The sequence below is a fragment of the Notechis scutatus genome, chromosome 3 (genome assembly GCF_049901735.1).
Source record: "Notechis scutatus isolate UNSWTSFEM ecotype Mainland chromosome 3, rNotScu1.2, whole genome shotgun sequence".
In the NCBI taxonomy this organism is placed as follows: domain Eukaryota; kingdom Metazoa; phylum Chordata; class Lepidosauria; order Squamata; family Elapidae; genus Notechis; species Notechis scutatus.
Genome location: NC_142011.1, coordinates 143,505,919 through 143,527,265, shown reverse-complemented (window position 1 = coordinate 143,527,265; position 21,347 = coordinate 143,505,919). Strand labels below are relative to the sequence as shown.

At 39.2% G+C, this 21,347-nt stretch overlaps 1 protein-coding gene across 2 annotated transcripts in view; it reads right to left on the bottom strand.

Moving 5' to 3' along the window:
• Nucleotides 1-20,211, bottom strand: part of PHACTR1 (phosphatase and actin regulator 1) — a 283,399-nt gene extending 263,188 nt beyond the window's left edge. For both annotated transcript variants that reach the window (XM_087961308.1, XM_087961309.1), the window contains exon 1: nt 19,952-20,211. In XM_087961308.1, the coding sequence (XP_087817434.1) occupies nt 19,952-20,063 (112 nt within the window). In that variant the 5' untranslated portion in view covers nt 20,064-20,211. The remainder of the gene's footprint in view (nt 1-19,951) is intronic.
• Nucleotides 20,212-21,347: the final 1,136 nt, after the last annotated feature.

Here is a 21,347-nt window from a genome sequence, read left to right as displayed (position 1 = left end):
CATTACTGTTCTTCCATTAGATAATAAGAAGATAAGAGGGCAGGATAGTGAAATGGAATGGATTATCTAAGGATAGCTGATGCATTCATGGAAGAAGTGAGATTCAGACTGGGAATGTTTTCCTTCATTGTCTCAAAGAGACAACCATGACTTGGATAACTGAGAAGTTTCACAGACCCTTTTCCTTCATCAATCAAACCTCTTATGTACTAAGTCCACCATTAGCAAATAAAAACTAGATTTGCAGCATAATCTTTTGGGTGGTTAATATCTGAAGCAATGCTCATTCTGCACTCATCCTAAATAAATATGCACAGAACTATCAGCCAAATGCTGGAATGCGCTAGCTGTAGCTCAAGGATGGAGAATATTTAGCTGCTCAGATATTGCTGAACTAGCATTTCCAGCAACCATGGCAAATGACCATAGCAGCTGGCTGATCTGGGAGTGATTGTTCCGCAATATCAAGGAGGCCCTAAATTTCTCATCCTTGATATGGCTGAGTTTCAGATAGACAATTATTATTCTTTTTTTTTTTTTGCTGAATTTCAGCTTAGGTGAGTTAAAACTATACAGGTAGTCTTCGACTTAAAATCACAACGGAGCCCAAAATTTCCATTAGAAGCTGTCTGGGAAGGTTAAAAATGATAATCACACAATCTTGGGACAGTGCAATTGTCATAAATACTTGCCAGTTGCCAAGCATCTGAATTTTGATCGTCAGTGGTGGGATTCAACTGGTTCTCACTGGTTCGGACAAACTGGTTGTTAAATTACTACCACTACCCCTGCTACCAAAGTGGATGCTGTGCGCTACATTGCAATAGAGAAATGGGCAATGGAACAGCCAATGTGAGGGAAGGAGAAGGCCGCTTTCCCTTTTACTTCTCCATGCTACTCCTCCTTCCTTCGTGCCGCTGCTCTGTTGCCCATTTCTCCATTGCAGTGCAGCACAGCATCCAGGATCCACCTTGATAGTAGGGGAGGAGTAATTTAACAACTGATTCGCCCAGGGTCATGTTGGCTGTCTTGGAAGGCTCATCCCACATATAAGGCAAAGCTGGAGGATGGGGATGAGCCACGCCTCCCACGACAGCCAACCTGACTCTGGGAGAACCGGTTTTAAATTATTTGAATCCCACCACTGGACAAGTGCTGCAACAGTTACAAGTGGGAAAATGGGTTATAAGTCAATAAGTTGTAACTGTCAGCCTTCAAGATCTTTTCTACTTTTCTACTGCTTTGCATCTTTCGGCTGCCATGAGTAACGGGGGGAGGGGTTGCGTCTGGGAAGATTGCTGGAGGTGTTACATTCTTGTGTTGTATAAATGAGGAGTGGGGGGGGGGAGTATAAATGCCTGCTCTTAAGTTTCTATTTCCTTGCTTAGCCTTCTTTCCTTTGCGCAACTGCGAATCTTTATCAAAATGTGTCAAGGTCAACGGACAGAGGCCTCATCACCACCTGAAGATGCCCACATGATCATATTCAGAACTTTTAATTGGAAGAATCTTTTGAACTTTGGGGGGTGGGAACAATTCCATCCCTTTGTATATGTGATCTGCGCGCCTAATTCCTTAGATTCAGAATTCTACCTGTAGCTATCACTTCAAATTTCAGTAAAAGATTTCTTTCCTCTAGTCTATGGAGTCTAAGTATTTCTTTCTTGGATTTTGAATGGAGCACAGACTGACAGTAACTTTGAATGGTCACTAAACAAATACTTATAAGTGGGGGACTACCTACAAGGGCCTGTGCATTGACTTAAGACTACCATATCTGTGCTGCTAAAGTCCAGTTGACCACTAGATGCTAGTGTTTTCTTTATCTCAGTCTGTTAGCTGGTGGTCATTCCCATTTTTGTAGCACAGACATGGTAGCTTTAAATCCTGCTGAGACTCATCAGGTAAAAAGGGCTATCGAGATTTTAAAAAAGAAAAATAAACTTAATAATACTTGAATAGGATTTATTCAACAATTATTTAAGAATAATACTTAAATTCAATAATAATTGAATAAGAAGTAATATGTTCAATGTAGAAAGACCTGAGCTGACATCCCATTTGACTGAAGATGAATCACTAAGGTGACAATGGTTGCTAACTGTGATATATTTAGCAAGGTATGATTAAACAACCCATGGCTTTATGACAGGTGTCTTCAAACTTGACAGCTTTAAGACTTGTGTACTTCAAGAATTCCTCCTCCAGTCATGTTAGCTCAGGAATTCTAGGAGTTGAAGTCCCCAAGTCTTAAACTTGCCAAGTTTGAAGACTCTTGCTTTATGACATGTGATCCTGGTAAATGAAGGAGAAACAAAAGTTGTGTAAAACTAGGAGGTTTTGCCTGATCCTCAGTGATACAACGCTGATCCTATTAGAAAAGGATGCAACTTGCCCAAAGTGTTTCTCTCTTAGCTGAACCCACCTCACAAGGTTGTTGTTGTGGGGAAAATAGGAGAGGGAAGTTGTGCTTGATAAATTTGCCACCTTGAGTTATTTGTAAAAAAATAATAACGGTGGGATATAAAAAATATATATATAAACTCCACTCTTTGGTTCAATTCATTAAACATTAAAAATGAATAAAAATGAACTGAATGGATTATTTAAAAAAGAGTTTTTAGCATCTTAATCAGCTGCTGCCTCTAATTTCACCAAACAATTTTTAAAAAATGGGATTCTTAATAATGACATCTCTATGAAAATTCAAATTGCTCAAGAACTATGTCACTGAGAGTGAAAAATCAGGGTTTATTATCAAACGGAAATTATCGCATGTCAAAGCAGCAGTAAGCGTGAAATAATCATTGGAGATAGAAAAGAGATTTTTTTTAAAAAAAAGAGGGATTCCAACTTGTATCAAGCAGTTGTTAAGAATATTTTACAATATAATAAAGATTGTAAAGAAAACCTCAGCTCAAAGATTTTATTGCACTTGACTGCCAGTTGATCGATAAAAATATTGTAATTAATGGTATCAAAAGCCACCAAGACTTCCATAACACCCAACAAAATCTCATTCTTCCATCTAGTTTCTCAAATATTTTGCTCACAAAGCCAACCAAAAAGTTAATAGCCCACTAGTAGAAAGAGGAAAGGGTGCCCAGTTAAAAACACAAAGCAAAACTTTGCATTTTTCAGCTGGAATGGTTTGTAATTCAAAGTATCAGCCTTCTTTCGATGAATTCTTTGTCCACTGTGGAAAGAAAAGAAATCCTTGAATTTACTGAACAACAGTATTCATATTTGTTTCTAGGTTTCATTTCTGCTGAATAAGTATGCTAGCATGTCTGCTAGCAGGAAAAAAAGGACCTGGACCACATAAATTTTCATTTAGCTTCTTTGTTCTCTGGCTTGTTAGGATTTCAACCAACCGTGGACATTTCAATACCACCTGCACTTCCAACCTCTCAGTTTTCAGTCGCCTTCACTATCTGCTGTGCTCTGTTGACATTCTAAACCATATAATCTTTTGCATGAGAAAATCACATTCCTTGTCTGCTCTTCCAGTGACCACAGAGTATTATTTATTGCTTGATTGGTATTAATCCCTGCTTGTATGAGTGTTGACTGCTGGCAAGGAAATGCTCTGGTCTTTTGTCTTTTTTCTTTTGCAATGCTTTGGATGCAATGGGATTTCCTGCAGGCTTCCCCATTGACTTTGCTTGTGGGAAGCTGTCAGACGGGGTCAGAAGTCACTCTTCCTCCTTCTAGGCTGACCTGGGGAGCTGCCTGCCACTTTTCTGAGGGGCAGGATAACAATGGAATGACCACAGGTGGGCAAAAGAGCAATGGGAATGTGAGTGACTCCCAACTACCTGCCAAGTGACTTTGCTGGTGGGAAACTGGCAGGGAGCATCGGAAATCACCTTATCCTTGGTTGATCTGCAGAACTGCCTGCCACTTTGCTGGAGGGAGAGGGAACAAAAGGAACCGAAGACCATAAGGGAAACTGCAACCCTACTCTCTATCCTGGCATGTCCCCAAGTTCCCCCTCTTTCCAGGTAGGAAGAGACACCATCCATCAACCATTAGCTCCCTCCAGCTAGGTCTACCTCTCTAGCATGCATCACTTCCTTGCCCTTCCTTCACTAGCCACTGCTGTTTTAGCCTTGGCTCCAAAGCGGCCAATCTCCTCTTGCCTGTTGGGCCTTGGTCCCAACCGATTGGATGCAGGGCCAGAGGGAGGTGGGGAAAAGGGCAGAGGTGTGACCATCTTATCTTCCTTCGCTCAAGGCAATCCACAAGTTTCTGGGAAGTACAGTTGAAAGGCTAGGTTGCCCCTACTTCCTCAAATGTCATTCCAACGGACTCCAGGCAGTCCTGGATCCTGGCAGTCAGTGTGGTAGATCATTTGAATTACCTTGTTTAATAATTATTACCCTATATCAGGGATGTCAAACTCGATTTAATCAAGGGCTGCATCAGGGTTTGACCTCAGGGGACCAGGGGGGGCATGGCCAGGGGGAGGGGCATGGCCAGCTCAACATCACTCGTCAAGACTCCTTTGGTGTTGAGCCAATAACATCTAATTCTTGCCAAGAAATCTGCATGGACTTGTCCAGGCAGTCTGCAAGAATCAAACACCACTAAATGAAAAAAAAAAAAAAGCATTAGGAACTTAAGTTTGCATCAACTTACATTTAAATCTGTTCTAGGAAACAGTAAGAAAACTGCTGATAAATGTGGGGAAGGGGAATTAAACCAAGCAAATGTACCTGCATTATTACCATCTTTTTTTTTCAATAGTAGTTTACTACAAAAAGGAGCAACTACTGTATTTTTAGAAGGCAGAAAATATAGTTTTTATTAGTAAGTCAGTGATTTATTAATAATTAAACAATGACTTAATCAATGTTACTCAACATTTTGCACATTATGTATTGTATTTTTTTCAAGGAAGACAAATAAGTATCACAGTAGGCAGAGGAAGAATAATTAAGATGCAGTGATTATGGTCTACAGTCCAACATTTAATTGTGAAAACATTAAATGATTGCCAAATTTAGCAAGAATACCTCCTAAAAATTCCTTCATTTGCTGGTGTCCTATAACAGTAATAACATGTATGTTTTCCTGAAACTGAAGAGGCTTAGTTTGGATCACATAAACATAAATCACCCTGTACATTTGTTATATTTATATATAACGTGTATCCATGTGCTGTTTTGAATGCACACATAAATCAGGATAAAATGCTACGCTTCTGTTTCTCAACAATGAAAACTCCTGGGAACATGAGTGAACAATTTAGTTGTTGGCTGTTCCATGAACGGCACATCTGTACCGTTGTTGTAATCCCTTGGGATTACAACAGAAAAACAATACAAAATTTATACTTCATTTTTTTTAAAAAAACTCCTTTTAAATATGAAAATAAAATAAAAGCAAGAGTACCATCTTCCATGAAAGAAACTTATCTAGATGATCAAGGAAGGGCCAAACCTAAATGTGACACCAATGAATCACAACTGGCAAATATATCTATGAATTCTTAGGAGTTTAATTTTCAGAATTCATCAATAAAACAATTCAAGATATAAAGAAATGTTTGTCACCCTTTCCCTTGGGATCATAAGTTTGAAAGAAAATGTATTATACAAACATCTCAGTTCTCTGAATTAATTGTTTAATTATATTCTTCCTGATAGCCCTGGCATCTCTCTATCTATGATAGATATCACAACTATCCATGGTAGATTCCATAGTTCAATACACAGAATATTCAGCTGAAAACTGCTCTGCCTTTCTTGTGGAGACAGCAAATCTGTGCTGATGCATAAATGCTCAAAGGCAGCTGTGATTAAGGGAGCTAACTGACCTCTGGGACATCAAGACGCACGTGGCTAAGATAGAGAAGTCAAGGCTATAAATCCTAAGGCAAATGCTTCAAAAATAGCAAATGAATATTTGACCATTTTCCAGGATTCATTTTTAAATATCAGTTTCTTTCAGTTGCATTCCAGATAATACTTTGCTCTCATTGATTCAAGCCCTTCTATCAGAGGTAGGTAGGTAGGTAGGTAGGTAGGTAGGTAGATAGGTAGGTAGGTAGATAGATAGATAGATAGATAGATAGATAGATAGATAGATAGATAGACAGACAGACAGACAGACAAATTTCACAAATGTGTAAAAGCACCAATGACATTGTAGCAAGAAAGAAATAGTTAAACTCTAGGAACAGGGCAGTTAAAGCTGAAATAACTGATTTTATGGATACACATAAATACATCCAAACAACAGTTTTACAAGAAGCGGGGGAAATAATGCCTTTGATTAAAAAGAAAGAACATTGGTGTACTTGATTCTCACTCCCTAGCATTCAGCAAGGAAAATTAAAGAAGCACAAAGAAAAATAAACAGACTCCCCCGTACACCCACCCACCCACATACACACAGCCACTCACACAGCCACACTGACAGCCACACTGCCAACCCTTATGGTCACCATCAGCATATTTGTGAAGTGAGTGGTATGTTGTGTCTGTTGTTTCCGATTCTACCAACCTTTTTAGGCTCAGGGACCAAGCCTTAATTATTTATTAAACCCATAGCTATCCATTTATATATTTAGCTATTTATTAAACCAAAATACTGCAAATATCTAGCAATTTAAAGAGTTTAAAGGGATTTTCTAGTTGGAACGGAGCAGGATAGGGAGGAAGCAGGAAAACTTTACATATCAATCAGTCAAAGGAAGCCCCAACTTTGCAAGTCTCTTTCAAAGATAAACAGTTCCATGGAGAAAAAAAAGTCATAATCACAGCTATGGTATTTCCAACTCATAATCCAGACCTAGAGCTTTCTCTCTGCCTCACATCCAACAGGAAAGGAATGAACAGAGAAAATGAATGGAAGATGTATCAGACTAATTAATAAATAAAAGTCTTGGCATCTTTCCTCGTAATGGAAAGTCTTTGGTCTGGTGGGTCCTTTCTACTTATAACACCAGGTATCCCCAAATCAAAAGCTCTGAATATTCAGCTCCAGCTCTTAGTTGAGTTAGAACTGCACCACCAATCTACAGTCAGCCTGTGCTAAACGAGGGCCAGAAGCAATCCTTAGTCATGGTCTCAGTGCTGCTTTATGCCAAGTCACAGTTTAGTGCAAGAGTTCTGCACTTAATGCAAGGGAAATTTGTTCCTGAATTTCTAAACAAAGCCAGAAAGGCAACAAAAGTACCTGATTAACCTTTGCAGCCAGCTAGAATCATTTGCAATCAGCAAAGGAAGGGCTGGTGAGAATGTTATTGAGCACTTTGGTACAGGGGAGGGCTCAAAGCAAGAGTTTATTGATGCAAAATTGCAGATTCATTCACCATTTAGATCAGGGGTGTCCAACCTTGGCAACTTTAAGACTTGTGGACTTCAACTTCAACAGCTTTGCTGGCTGAGGAATTCTGGGAGTTGAAGTCCACAAGTCTTAAAGTTGCCAAGGTTGGACACCCCTGATTTAGATTATTCAAATTTTCTAGCTGCTCCATCCATTGCAGGATTGAAATTTCTCCTTTTCCTCCCAGGGTGTGAATCTGGTGGCCCATGGGCCAGATGCGTCACGCACCGGCCACACCCACCCCAGTTCCGCTAAGGGAAAAAAATAGCGATACATCATGTTATGGCAACGTGACGCTGTGAGTTTGACACCCATGCCTTAAGCCATCTTCTTTTATCACTGTTTGACCGAGTTCCTTTATTTTTGTCATCCTATCAGAGAAGGGGCACAAAATTCTCCTCAAGTTGAAGTGTGGGTTGGAAAAGTATCTAAAAAGCAATTAAGACAAAGAACTAGGAAAGAAGAGACTGAAGGAGCTATAGCTTATGACAATATCATTATATTATAGATGTTAAGCTCTTTGCACAAACAGTATAGAGGATGCTTTATAACTAGCTTCAAATTATGCTATGAATACAGGATACACTTTACCAAAGTTTACTCAGTCAGGAAAGGAGGTCAAGGGTATTTAGCCTCCTCATTTTTGAAGGTCACTAGATGCCATATGATGACAGAGTGATATCACGGAAAGGGCATGATTAATTTTTTGTGGACTTTTTTGGGGGGGGGCAATTTAAAAGTGAAAATGAAATCAAAACGCCTCTGGGAGGAAAGCCACTACAAGTCCCATCCTTAAGTGTCTTAAACCTCAAGCATAAATTGAACTATGGCATTGACTAAGGACTAATCCAATCAATTCCTGATGAAATACATCATCTGCTCTCCATCTTTTTTAAATTTATAGCATCATAAATTTAAAACTGGAATCTGCTAAATGCAAAACACCTTCCAGGCACATAGCTGTCCGACATACGATAACTTCTTCAGCTCATGAGGACTGTTTCAAGTTGATATAGTTACATGAATGAGCAATTTTTTCATAGGTTGGAACAGCACAATTAACATCGTGTATGCTTTTTTTTAAGCGTAAGAAGCACAGGAATAATAATCTCTTCCGAAATGAGGGGATTTTAAACCTAGTTTTCTTCTTATTGGGGATTAAAAATTAGGTTAGATAAACCCAGGGGTGGGATTCTACCGGTTCTATAGAACCCCTTGTTAACTTTCTAAGCAGTTGGGAGAACTGGTAGTTAGAAGCAATCTCCTTTTGTTTTTTCCCACCCTTATTACATTCTTAGCAGACAGCCTAGACTTCCTGTCTCTGGAACTTTTGGGGCTTGGCTTTCTTAAAGGAGAAGGGTTGTTTTGAGATTTTTACACTGCTGTTGGGAGGAAATACTTCCCTGGACAATCAGCACTTTGAAGAAATAATTGAATAATGAAGCAAAACTTTTAATGACAGGGAATCAAGATGAGTGACATTCAGCAAGGCTTCTTGGCTAGCTAGAAAAATTGACATTCAAATGTGAGTTTACATATTCTTTCTGAGCTTTGGTCTAAAACTGGTTTTTGATGAAGGTTAATTCTGTGCTTGGTGAAGTTTAATTCTGTGTTTATTGATGGGATAATTTTCCCTATTCAGCTTCAAGAAGCAACAGCTACTGTTGTGATTTAATTATTTGTACTGTGTTTGAATTTTTTCCTGCCTCACGATTTCTTTTTCTATCTGGGGAGGGGGTCTTCCTCACTGCTTTAGTACTATCTGGCACTGTCCTTTTCAGCTATATTTCCAAGAGGCAGGATACAAGCTTGGCACTGATTTTTTTATTGCCTTTCTGGGGGGCATGTGATCTTTCCTTAAATCTGGATATCTTGTGAATGATATCTGGATATCCTGGATAATTTCCTTAGGATATCTTGTGAATGAGATCAGCTTTAAGTGGTGCAAATGGATCTAAGGATTACTTTTCCTGGGTGTGCTTTTTCTGGAGAGCTTACATAACCTCTCTGCTCACTTTATGAGCAAGAGATGGCTGCTTGATAGTTATCACTGCATTTTAACTATTTTCATTCCTCAAGGTGCTCTGGCACCTGCCTGATTTGTAACTCTGGCTTGCAGGTATTTTTAATCTAATGATTGGTATTTAGGGCAGCTTTTTGCAAGCAAAGAAGCTTTTTGTATTTTTGTACAGGTAACCCTTGACCTACAACAGTTCATTAAATGACCATTCAAAGTTACAATGGCACTGAAAAAAGTGACCTATGACCATTTTGCACACTTATGACTGTTGCAGCATCCTCACTGTCATGAGAGGCCAGGCGAGAAGAAGTGCCCCTTGACATGAGTGATGTCGAATTGGCCATGCACACCCAGTCAGATGACCACCAAGCCACACCCACCAACTAAGCCACAGAACTGGTTGTTAAAAAAACTGAATCCCACCCCTGGATAAACCTATATAAGATGCAATGTATCACTTGGTTTTCTCCCCACTGAAAAACCTAATGACTTTAGCTCACTGGATGATATTTTTATTTTGGCACTGCGGTTTTAGGTAGGGATTGGTTAAGTAAGTAAGTAAATAAATAAGTAATCTTAAAGCTTCCTGTAAAATAATTCCTACAGACATCATGATTCTATGGTCAAGAATAGTGTTTTAACAAACGACTCAGTTTTTAAAAAATAAATCCTTGCTTTCTTTACATTCCTTTCTTTCTAGAATCCCCTAGCTGTGTTGAATCACTTCCAGATTTTCTCTCTCCTCTGCCTTTCTTTCTGTCTCTCTCTGTAAGATGAAAGATAGGAATTCTGGGAATTGTACCCAATACCTCTGGAGAGCACCAGACGAGGAATAGTCTAGTCAACAGGAAGAACTTAATTAGCCCTCTGTGGACTTAAAGGAGCATCCAAAGAGGTAAGATCTGCAGAGACCAGTATGCATGGGTCTTATTCCCGCTATACTTGCATCCTCATATTTGCAAGACCTGTACAGAAACCCCTATTAATATATACAGGTCGTCCTCGACTTATAACAGTTCATTTAGTGACCATTCAAACTTACAACAGCGCTGAAAAATGTTGACTTATGACCGTTGTTCATAGTTATGACCTTTGCAGCATCCTCATGATCATGTGATCAAAATTCAGAGGCTTGGCAACTGGTTCATATTTATGACCTTTGCTGTGTCCCAGAAACATGCGATCGATCCCCTTTTGAGATCTTCTGACAAGCAAAGTCAATGGGGAAGCCAGGTTCACTTAGTAACCCATGTTATTAACTAAACCGCTGCAGTCATTTGTTAAAACACTATTCTTGACTCACTTAACAACTATGACAAGAAAAGTTGTAAAATGGGGCAAAACTCACTTTACAAATGTCTCACTTAACAACAGAAATTTGGGGCTTTGTTGTGGTTGTAAGTTTGAGGACTACCTGTACTTTCATTGTTTTTATTTATTATTTGTCATTCTCAAATGGTATATTGGAGTCCTTTTCTGTTAAAAATCACAAGCATTTGGCTACTGGCAATACAGGGAGTTTTCACCCACCCATCACTGATAAGAAAAAACACAGAAATATTCCTGTATTTTTCCATGAATTATACCTTTTTCCTCCTTAATTATATTTTAGCATACAACGGCCCAGAGGATTTCTATCTGATACATTAAAACAAGAAACTAAATCAAAATAAAGAAGTACATCATGACATTTAATAGCCTCCTCTGGAATTGCCTAAAAACAGAATAGTTTTGCTTTTTCCATACTGTATCTAAAACTGTTTAGATCAGAGTCAGACATCTAATGAGGGCCAGGAAACTCTAATAAATTTTAAATGATAATATGTGTTAACTTGTTTCAGCCATCTTTCATTATAATGGCAGTATCTTAATTATGAACAGAGATGGAATGTTGGGTGATATATATATATATATATATATGTATGTATGTATGTATATATTCTTAAGTTTTCGCGGGTACTTACATGTATGGTATTCAGCTTTGTTTGGGTATTTTCCCACGTCATTATAGTTGTGCTTTTAAAAGCTGTAGCAACGTTTCGGCAGAATCTCATCTGCCATCATAAGCCTGATGATGGCAGATGAGATTCTGCCGAAACGTTGCTACAACTTTAAAAGCACAACTATAATGACGTGGGAAAATACCCAAACAAAGCTGAATACCATATATATCTATATATCTATATCTATATTTCATTCATGAATCTGGACAAAACCTTCTGTGTTTCAGTGAAAATATCAGTTAGGTTCTGTTCTCTTTAAATTATAATTAAAAGCAAGTAGAGCCAAGAAAAAAACGAGCCATGCAGAAGGAGAGATACAGGGAGTGGATTGTTAATTAACAAATCAAACTACATTTAAACACTGATTCCCCCTTTACCATTTTAGCTTGTCTATTTACATAAAATATTATCAGTGAGGCACTGTTCATAATTGGGGGATGGGGGATGGATAGGAAAGGAAGAAAAGATATTAAAAAATCCAGATTGTATCGGTCAGTTTCAACTAAAAAAATGAAAAGCCCTCTGACAGGATTGGTCCTAGCTGATGAATATTGTTAGTTCGAAGTGAATCAATATTTGTAACATCTATTAAGGCAAACATACTCCAAGTGTCGTTTTTACAGTTGTAAAATAAATGGACAAGCTATATTTCATTTCTCTGCCATTATACAGTATAAACCAAGGTTATACCCAGATGTTATTTCTGAATCACCCACTTTCTCCTTCAGATTTTCAGTTCTGTTATATACAGTTTTAACCCGACTTGAAAATAAGTTTACAAAAATTAACTCCCATTTGTCAGTGTTTATGCAGTAATTATATGTGGCCCCACTGGGAAAACTTCAACAAACAATTATAAATTTCTCAATCCAATTGCCAAAGGCAATAATTTTTAGAGGCACAAGTAACCAAGAGGGTTGGTTAAGTAAAAGCACAATTAAAGAGACTTCTCTTTATCAAACTACAAGTTCATTATATTATAAATTATGCATAACAGCAGCCTAAGAGTTGGACTAAAATTGATGGTTTACATTTTATCATTCATCATGTTTATTATAATGTAGGCATGCCTCTAAGATATTCTAGGGCAAACAGACAGCCTTGTTCTTTGGGAAGGGACAAGCTAAATTCAATTTAGGTTTTAAATAAGTTTTCTCAAAGCACGGTGACGTGATCAAAATTCAGACGCTTGGCAACTGGCATGTATTTATGATGATTGCGGGGGTCAAGTAATCATATTTTGTGACCTTCTCACAAGCAAAGTTAATGGGGAAACTGGACTCACCAAGAACGGTGTTACTAAGTTGAGAACTGAAGTGATTCACTTGACAGCGGTGGCAAGAAAGGTCGTAAAATGGGGCAGAACTCACTTAACAACTGTCTTGCTTAGAAATATAAATTTGGGGCTCACTTGTGGTTGTACATTGAGGAGTACTTGCATTGGTGGAGCTGGCATGTTGGGTTTGATTTATTGGTGTGAGTTTTACCAGGTCATCAATATTGTTTTTTGTTGTCAATATTTTGGTTTTCAAACAAAGTATTATTTTTATTCTTGCTAAATAGAATTATTCAGGCCGCTAAATAAACCTGTTTAATAAATAAATAAATATTATTTTATTCTTCCTTCCCTAAATCAGTACGCCTTCAGAAGTGTTGAGTCTCAGAATTATCAGCAACAGCAAGGGGAATTTGGAAGCTGGAAGAACCAATTTGAGAAATGGAGTTAAGGGCTACTGGAGGTCTGCAGCAGAGTGACCTTTTTGGAAAAAAAATACTCTTTAACTGCTACACCATTGAGCAAAGCGTGTTGTGTTCACATATATCAAAAAGTTTAGGCAATTTCAAAATATATTAACAACGCAATGGGCTTTTAAAACATTGCACTTGTTTATTGTTAAGATCCTTGTGATCTAACTAACTCACCTATATAACCTGCATTTGCATAACTAAACTTTCTTTTAAATTCTACAGCTACAGTCTAGCCATTTTATGCATCTGATAAAATGAGCTGTAGTTCCTAAAAACATACACATTTTAATAAAATGTGTTAGTTGGAAAGGGTAATATCAACATTTTCTAATTTCTGGATATATGTGTAGGTGAATCAAAAAAAATCACTTAAGGATCTCCCTACTTAATTGAGAAAAGACGCCCACAAGAGTTTGGGTACACAACATGATAGATTTTTTTTTTTTAATGTTTGGAAGCAATTACCAATTCAAACAAACTCTATTAACTGGTATTTTAAGTCAGTTTTCTTGGTCCTCCTTCTCAAATATGCATGTTGAGCTCCAAGGTCTACACATTTCTGGATGAGTTCTAAGAATTCAAGGATTTATCAAGGGAAGCCAACTACATCGATATTTGCAAGTCTATTCAAAGCAAAAGGCATATTGGAAACAAACCACATTACACAATTTCTGAACAGATCCTGCAATGATCTGCAAAGGAACTTCGTGCAGGAATGTTTTCCCAAGGCTTGTATACATAAGTTTTGAAAATAAGTCAGAGACAAACATTTGGGAAAATAACCACTGATCATTTAATCATTTAGTGAGAACCCCGCCTTATTTTTACAAATCTATTCAAAATTATTTTGAAAGAGCTACAGAGATGAATTAATAAAGCATTAATAATTTATAACAAGACCAATCCAGTCTAATCACCTGGGGCGTGGCACAAAGGCAACACAGTCAAATAAGCAATAATAGTCCCTTCATTATCTCCAACTTTGCTCCCAATATCCAGGCTACCTTTGGCTGAAGAAAAACTCTCCTAGGAACAGCCTTTAACTTTAGAAAATTCAGTCCAAAACAAGGGACACACAAACTGTAACTTAAAATCCAAACAAACCAAACTGAAGTAATTAGTTTGACAGGGCAGAAAAAGGAATTTCAGACTTGAAAGCACGGCAAAACTCACACAGTTGGAAAGACGCCAGGAACACAGATAAGCCACCACAATACAAGATAAAGTCACGTTTGATGCCAACAGCTTGCTGCACGCAGTTTTCCTTTTTTATACATTGTGTTCCCAGCTGCAGTTAATGAAGGGAATCAGGTCCCTTTCCTCCCCGTAAGCCACGCAACCCATGTTGCTCTCTTCTCCGTTCCTCCCTGCGTGCCCTAGGATGAAGAGGGGGTGGGCGTGGGTCTTCCTCTGAATTCCCTCTCTCTTGTTCTACCACTCCCCTGCTCTGCCCAGCTGGACTTTGCCCTTCCCCAGTTTCTTCACAGCCAATGGAGCCACACTCCCACTCCCTGTCAGCTGTTTGGCTTTGTCCTCCGAGTCAGATTCCGACAGGGGCATGACACTCAGTTTAAATGATCAGGGAGTACAGAAATGTTTAAGGATTCATTTAAAATTGCCAAAATCGGCCTACCTTTCTTTGTTTGTTTCATAGAGAGCCAATTAATATTAGATAATTCTTATCTAAATGATTTAATTCCATGTTATTATTTTGATCACTTATATTAAAAAGAGTAGAATTCCTCCTGGCATAAACTAAATAATATATTTTATTAGCATGCCTAGCTGTGGACTAACAGGCACAGAGTCTTTAATGAGGTTGACAAAACCCCCAAATCATCTTGGCACATGGACCACTTAAATTCTTTAATTTGATTGGCAGGCAATAATGACTAAAAACCAAAGTTTATCCCAGAATATTTGCTGAAGTACAATATTTGTACCACAGAGTAAATGAAAGCAGACCCAGCAGGGTTATATTATCAAAGACTACCTTAAATAATTCCTTAAAAAAACAAAAGAAGGAACTCGTGTTTCTATCACCCTAAAAAAAAACGATCAGGAAAGAATTCCCCTTGAGACTCTGGCTTCTGCCTGTAATAAAGTTTTATCCTTTCTAATTCCCATGAAGATCAATAAGTGTTAGCTATATTTGTATCCAGGCAAAGAAGGGTGGGGGGGAGGGGGGCTTGCAAAATCTACACTTTGAAGGGAGATTAAAATGCACATTTTGGATCTGCTCCCTCCATTCCTGTGGTGATAGAGTAGATGTACAAAATCTCAACTGCACTCAGTTTAATGAGCTACAATACTCTGCACAAATGGAAACTGGATTATCAATTATGTGAAATGTTGTCACCGCATTCAGCTGAACGGTTTCCCTGCAGACCACCTCTGTCTTCTCAGGGAAGTTAGGGATAGAGGAACTGGAGCTCCCAATTTCCATTACAGAATGATCCACTAGATCCTAATGTTTCTGCGAACATGGAACAGAACTTCCCCAGGTTTGGCTTGAAAATTTGCAACAATAGATCTTGGAACGCTAAAAACAGGATCCAGTATGTGTATATAACTTCATTGTTTCTTTTTGCCCAAAGTAAATATCTTGTGCTATGTGTGTGTGTATATATATGTGTGTGTGTGTTTTAACAGAAAGCTGTCAAGAAGAATTCTCTTCAGATGGACAAGATTTTTCTCTTCAAATTTAGAGAAGCCAGCATGAGAGTTTGGGAAATGTGTAGAAATTCTAGAGCTGTAGAATCCCATAAAGCCAGTGGCACATATAACATATCCAACTGGGTTGGGCCTTGTTAGTATTTGAATGGGAGATATCTAGGGAACATTAGGATGCTAGTCTAGATTGGATAGTGAAAACTACATGAATGTATCACGAGTGTTATCACGTGATGCTGCCATGACGATGTGAGTTTGACCCCCCTGATGTAAGCCAATGTAATTTTTTTTTTAAAAAAAATGTAATCTAATGAAACAATGCAATCATTAGCCTAATTTGATTGGAAGGACAGTTAAACTGTCTCTTACCGCATTACTCTGGAGAAAAAACCCCCAAATTCTGGTTATTCTCAAACTACATGCTTGGCTTTACATATTTCAATAACTAAAAAATACTAATAACTTTCAGCTCAAAGAGCTAACGAAACTGTTAGTCCCCAGCCATTTCTCAAGGAATATTGAATATGGATCTTTTGATTATTTAGCTGATCAAATACAAATATAAGCAAGGGCTGTTCTATGATTCAGCTTATTCCACCTGCTGTCTTAACAACAAAAACAGTGACCACATTCAGGAATCCTAGAAGCAGCAGCTGACAGGCAATATAGCAATGCAACCAGCAATTGAGTGGCAGGGACTGTAATCATAAATGCATTAAGTGAGAAGGGAAGTAGTCTTTCTAATACTTTGAGAACTATTTTAGCTTTGTTTGCAATGTTAAAATGAAAAACAAATGATTTATTTTCTTCCTTCCAGGTGCATTTAAAGGCAGGCATAAATGTAAACACAGTCCATAAATATGTAGCTCTTTAAAAACAATTCTTCACCGGAAAGTACCTTTTCGTTGTTTTACACAGGCATCATTTTCAGCACTAGGCTGAAATGAACAGCGCCCGCCTCTCCTAACTCTGTTCCTGCCTTTCTCTTTTGCTCGCAAGCCACAGCCAAAATGGCACACCCCACATAGAGGAGACCAACCCTCAGCAGGTCTGAATGATTTCCGGATTTGCAGAAATACACATCTTTAGGGTGGGAAACCACTTAAAGGAAGAAAATCCCCAAACCGTCTCAGAGAAGGCAGAACGGTCAGACAATACTATCGAAGTGGAAATGGAGAAAAAGAAATTGGGAAGGAGATGAAATGGAACATCTTGGAGGAGGACATAGCAAACTATTTCAGGGACTAGAATCAACAGGACACTCCACACTGCAACATTTTATTATACACCTTATTGGCATGTAAAGAATTGTCCAATTGACTTTCCAGTTGAGAAACTATAAAGAGCAGTGACAAAGACAAAACTCGATTAATTTTAAAATGCCATCTTATTCTACAAATATCTTCATAGCATAATAAAAAAAAAACCTGTAATTTTAGCATCAAGTAACATTTTATATTTTTAAAAATGCAAATAGCCTGTGTAAATATTAACGACAATAGCAGGATTATTCTTGTGGATTATGAGTAAAAATAACCTCTACCACCATCCAATTCAAAATATGTATTTCTTTTTGGGATCCAAAGGATACACACTGCACCCTTTCTCTTCATAGTTAGGCTTAATAAAATCACCATCCTCATCCAGGCTAGGCACCCTTGCTTTACCTTTTATGCCCACTACAAGCATATTTCTTAGATTGTTTGCACATTAACATAAACATTGCTTTGCAACCATTCGATACCATATTTTTAAATTCCAGGCATCAAATGATTCTATGATTCTATGAAATGCAAGATGGGTTAATGAAAACAACCTCTAGTGTTCTATTGATAATTTATAACTCTGTGAATACAGATTCTTCTAAATAAGACCAATGACACAACCTTTGATCTTTGGTTAGAATTAAATCCACTTGCAAGAATCCATTAAGTTTGATGTAGAATGGTAGAATTTGTGTTTTGTTTGTTATAAACAGGTAAGGTAATAGCAGAAGATTATTTTTCTTTAACCAATACTTTTATGACAAAATTATTTACCATGCATTCAGCAATTTTGAAACCATGCAATATCTCCTTTTCAATGGTACATCTTATTCCCATCCCATCATGCTATACAATATCCTTCATCCTCTGACTTTTTAAATCATCAGTATATGTCCTCAGTAATCCAAAAACATTTTTCAGTTCCTGGGCTATTAAAGTAAACTTGTCACAAGTAAACCAATATTGCAAGACCAATGTTGCGCAGAACATGAACTGAACATGAACTGAACATGTATGAACTCTTCCTATTTCACATCTTGCTTGATACAAAGTGTGAGCAATGTCATGGAGAGGCAGAAGCACAGACCATATTTATAAAACCATTGGCTCTGGTCCAGGCAATGTTTTAAGGAGTTGAGAAACATCATTCCAGCAGATAGATATGCTGAGATATCAATATCCATACATTTAATTAAGGGAAATCATTGGGTTTTGCTGAACAATTGTTATGTGATGTTGGGTTTCTGTGGCTTCTTTCTCAAGGAAGATGCGTACCTAACATTTTCAAAAAGCAAACTGGAGCTCAGTATGCAAACATGGCTTTCCCTTTCCCTAGTCATGCTTCAGAATTGGGGAAAGAACAGGTAACAGGAGAGGGTAATTAGGATTGAAAACTGCAGTATTAGAGGACAAACTGAGGGAAAACAAGGCGGCATAGCTTGGGATGCGGGTATTAAGGGGAAATATTTCCCTTGAAGGAACTAGATTAACCCAGGGCTAAATTGTGGACCTGATAATCAGACCTGGACTCTAAAGTGTATCAGGAAAGTCCGGAGACAGGGCCCAATTTCAAACAAAAATTTTGGATAGGTTTCTAGTATGGAAGAAAAAGCCGATGTGCGTTAAAGAGAAAGAAAAATATAAAGACAACAAATAGACATTGGTAATGAAATCAGTGAGCTAAATTAATGTGAGCCAGAGGAATATGGTAAGAAATGGCTGAAGAATGAGTTAGGGGTGGAGGAGAGCATGAGCACTGGCCCAAAGTGGTGTCATGTCTCATTGAGTCTGCTCCTGTATCTTTAATATGAACTTAAAAGGACAGAGATAAAACTTCATGTTTCATACCTCCTTGTGACAAAAGGCATTCATGGTAAGATTTCAGTGTATGATCCTCATGAGCAATTGTACAAACCACTGCATGAATAATCAGTAACCCATTTGAAATACTGTACTGTGGTTGGTAGGAGGAGGACCAACTTAGGAAAACCAAATGAGAAAGTAAGGGGTCCTTCACCAGGAGGGAGAAAGTGGAAAGCAGGAGGAGAAGGGACAAATAGCCCTTCCCAACTGGAGGACCTTCAGGTGTGAGGGATCACATGCTCAACCCCGCCCTCCTACCTAGATGAGAGGGGTCACAATCCAGGCTTCCGGGTTCAATGGGAAGTTTGAGCTGGAAAATTGCAAGCAGGACTGAAAAGGAAATCTGGAAGCCAACAGACTGTGAGCAGGAAGAGGGAATGCAAACCTTGGAAGACCTGAAGAGGGGCAAAAAAAAAAAAAAGGCCTGAGGGAGAAGGTGAAATAGGAGGGCCTGAGAAAGTGTGTCGTCTGAAGGAAAGAGAGGAAGGGGTGAAGAGCATTCAGAAAGAGCAAAGGGGTGGGTGGGTAGGAGAGAAGCTGCAAGCTTGACAGTGCCAGTGCCATAGCTGGCATGAGCACCAATGCAGGGAGTGGGTGGTGGTGTTTCTTCATCCTATGAAGTTTGAGATCACTTCCACCGGCCTCCAGATCCTGACAGGAAACGTCAGACTTTCACTCAAGCACTTCTCAGGCTCCTCTCTAGTGTGTGTGTTTGTGTGTGTCCACGCGCGCGCGCGCGCGTGCTTTGTACTACACCAGCATCTAGATGAGGAGGAGGAGGAGAAGGAGAGGAAAAAAAGCCACCCGCGTGTGTCTCTGTGTGTGTGTGTGTGTGTGACAGCCAGGACGTGTCAGGAGGCACATTCCTGCACTAAAAGCACGGTCTCCTCACCCCCCCCACCAACACCCCCCACAACCCGGCAGACACAAAGAGGGCGGGGGAGTGCAGAAGCAGCAGCCACCGCCGCTTTCGGCTTGAAGAGGGGAGGGTGTGTGTGTGCGGGTAAGGGCTTTGCGCTGGAGGCGGGGTAGGTGACACTCACCTGCTTCGAGGTTGAAGGAGATCCTGGCCTCGGCTAGGTAAGGCGTGTCGCTCTTGGACCGAACTCTCCGGATGGGTCTCCTGTCTATGTCCTCTTCGGAAGAAGCCGCCATTAATGTGGGTACAGTGAGCAGGGTCGCCCGGCGAGCTGGTGTTGAGGGAGCAACGGGAGGGGTGAGGGGGGGGTGGAAAAGAGGAGGAGGAGGAGGGCGCACAGGCAAAGGAGGAGGAGAGGAAAGAGAGGAGCAGGGACACAGAGAGGGAGACACCGGGAGGGAGGGAGGGAGGGAAGAAAAGAAAGAGAGAGAGAGAGATGGGGAGAGAAAAGGAAAACCCGTTAAGGATTTCTGGATTGGAGCTGAGCTGGAAACCCTGCCCTGTCACCTTCTGGCAGCTTTGAGCCAAGCGGGTGAGGCTCCACGTGGGACCCTACACAACCGAACAAAGCCTGGCCCTTTGCTTGGAAGCTGCAGAGAAAAAGGGGCCCTTGAGAATGGCTCATTCAAGCCCAGAGATTTGCCGATCCAACATTGAGAAGCTTGGTTGCTTCCTTGTACATTTGGGTAGAGGGGAGAGAAGCAGCAAGCGAAAGAAAAAAAAGAAAAAGAAAAAAAAGCCAGCTGAGAAAACACCATTTGACATCCCAATGCATCAGGTGAACCAACCTCTTTCTGTGCTGATTACACACACAAACACACACACACAGAGCACATACACTGCACATCACACTGTAGGGATCACAGATTGCACTAAAGTGGAATGCAGGTTCTTGGTTTTGTGTAAGGGTGAAGCCATTTATTGCAGCTGGCAAATTATGTTTTAAGGTTTAGTGTTTGGTCATCATGGTGTTTTCAAAAAATGGATGCCTTGGGGTGATGCATGACCTGAACAGCACTTCTTAAAAAAGAAAAAGAAAAAAAAAGGCAAGAATGAGGGGGTGAAATTCTAATTCTTGGTGCTTCTATCCCCAACGTCAACAAAGTTTTTGGAGTTCAGATTCCAAACACACTTTGAGGTCTACAGCTGGGAGTGTCTTCTTGACAGCAATGTCATAAACCCCTTGTGTGAATTTCAGCTCCCAGGATTCACAGCGATCTCCATTTTGATGGCAAAGTTCTGGGAGTTGAAGTTCATAGGAGGTTACAAGAAAAAAAACTCTCCTCTCTCGATTTTTGCTGAATGATGAATAATTGTAAATATGATTAGTTGACACAGCAAAGTAAACACCTTTGTGGTAAAAAGTTCAAGCACTCCTAGAATTTGGACAAACAACAATGATAAATTTTTTTAAAAAATGGTTGAGTTGATTATTAATTCGTCTATACAAAGTACATTCAGGGAACCACTTTGGAGCCCTCAATATCTCCAGGAATGGACACCATATAAATTAAATAAAC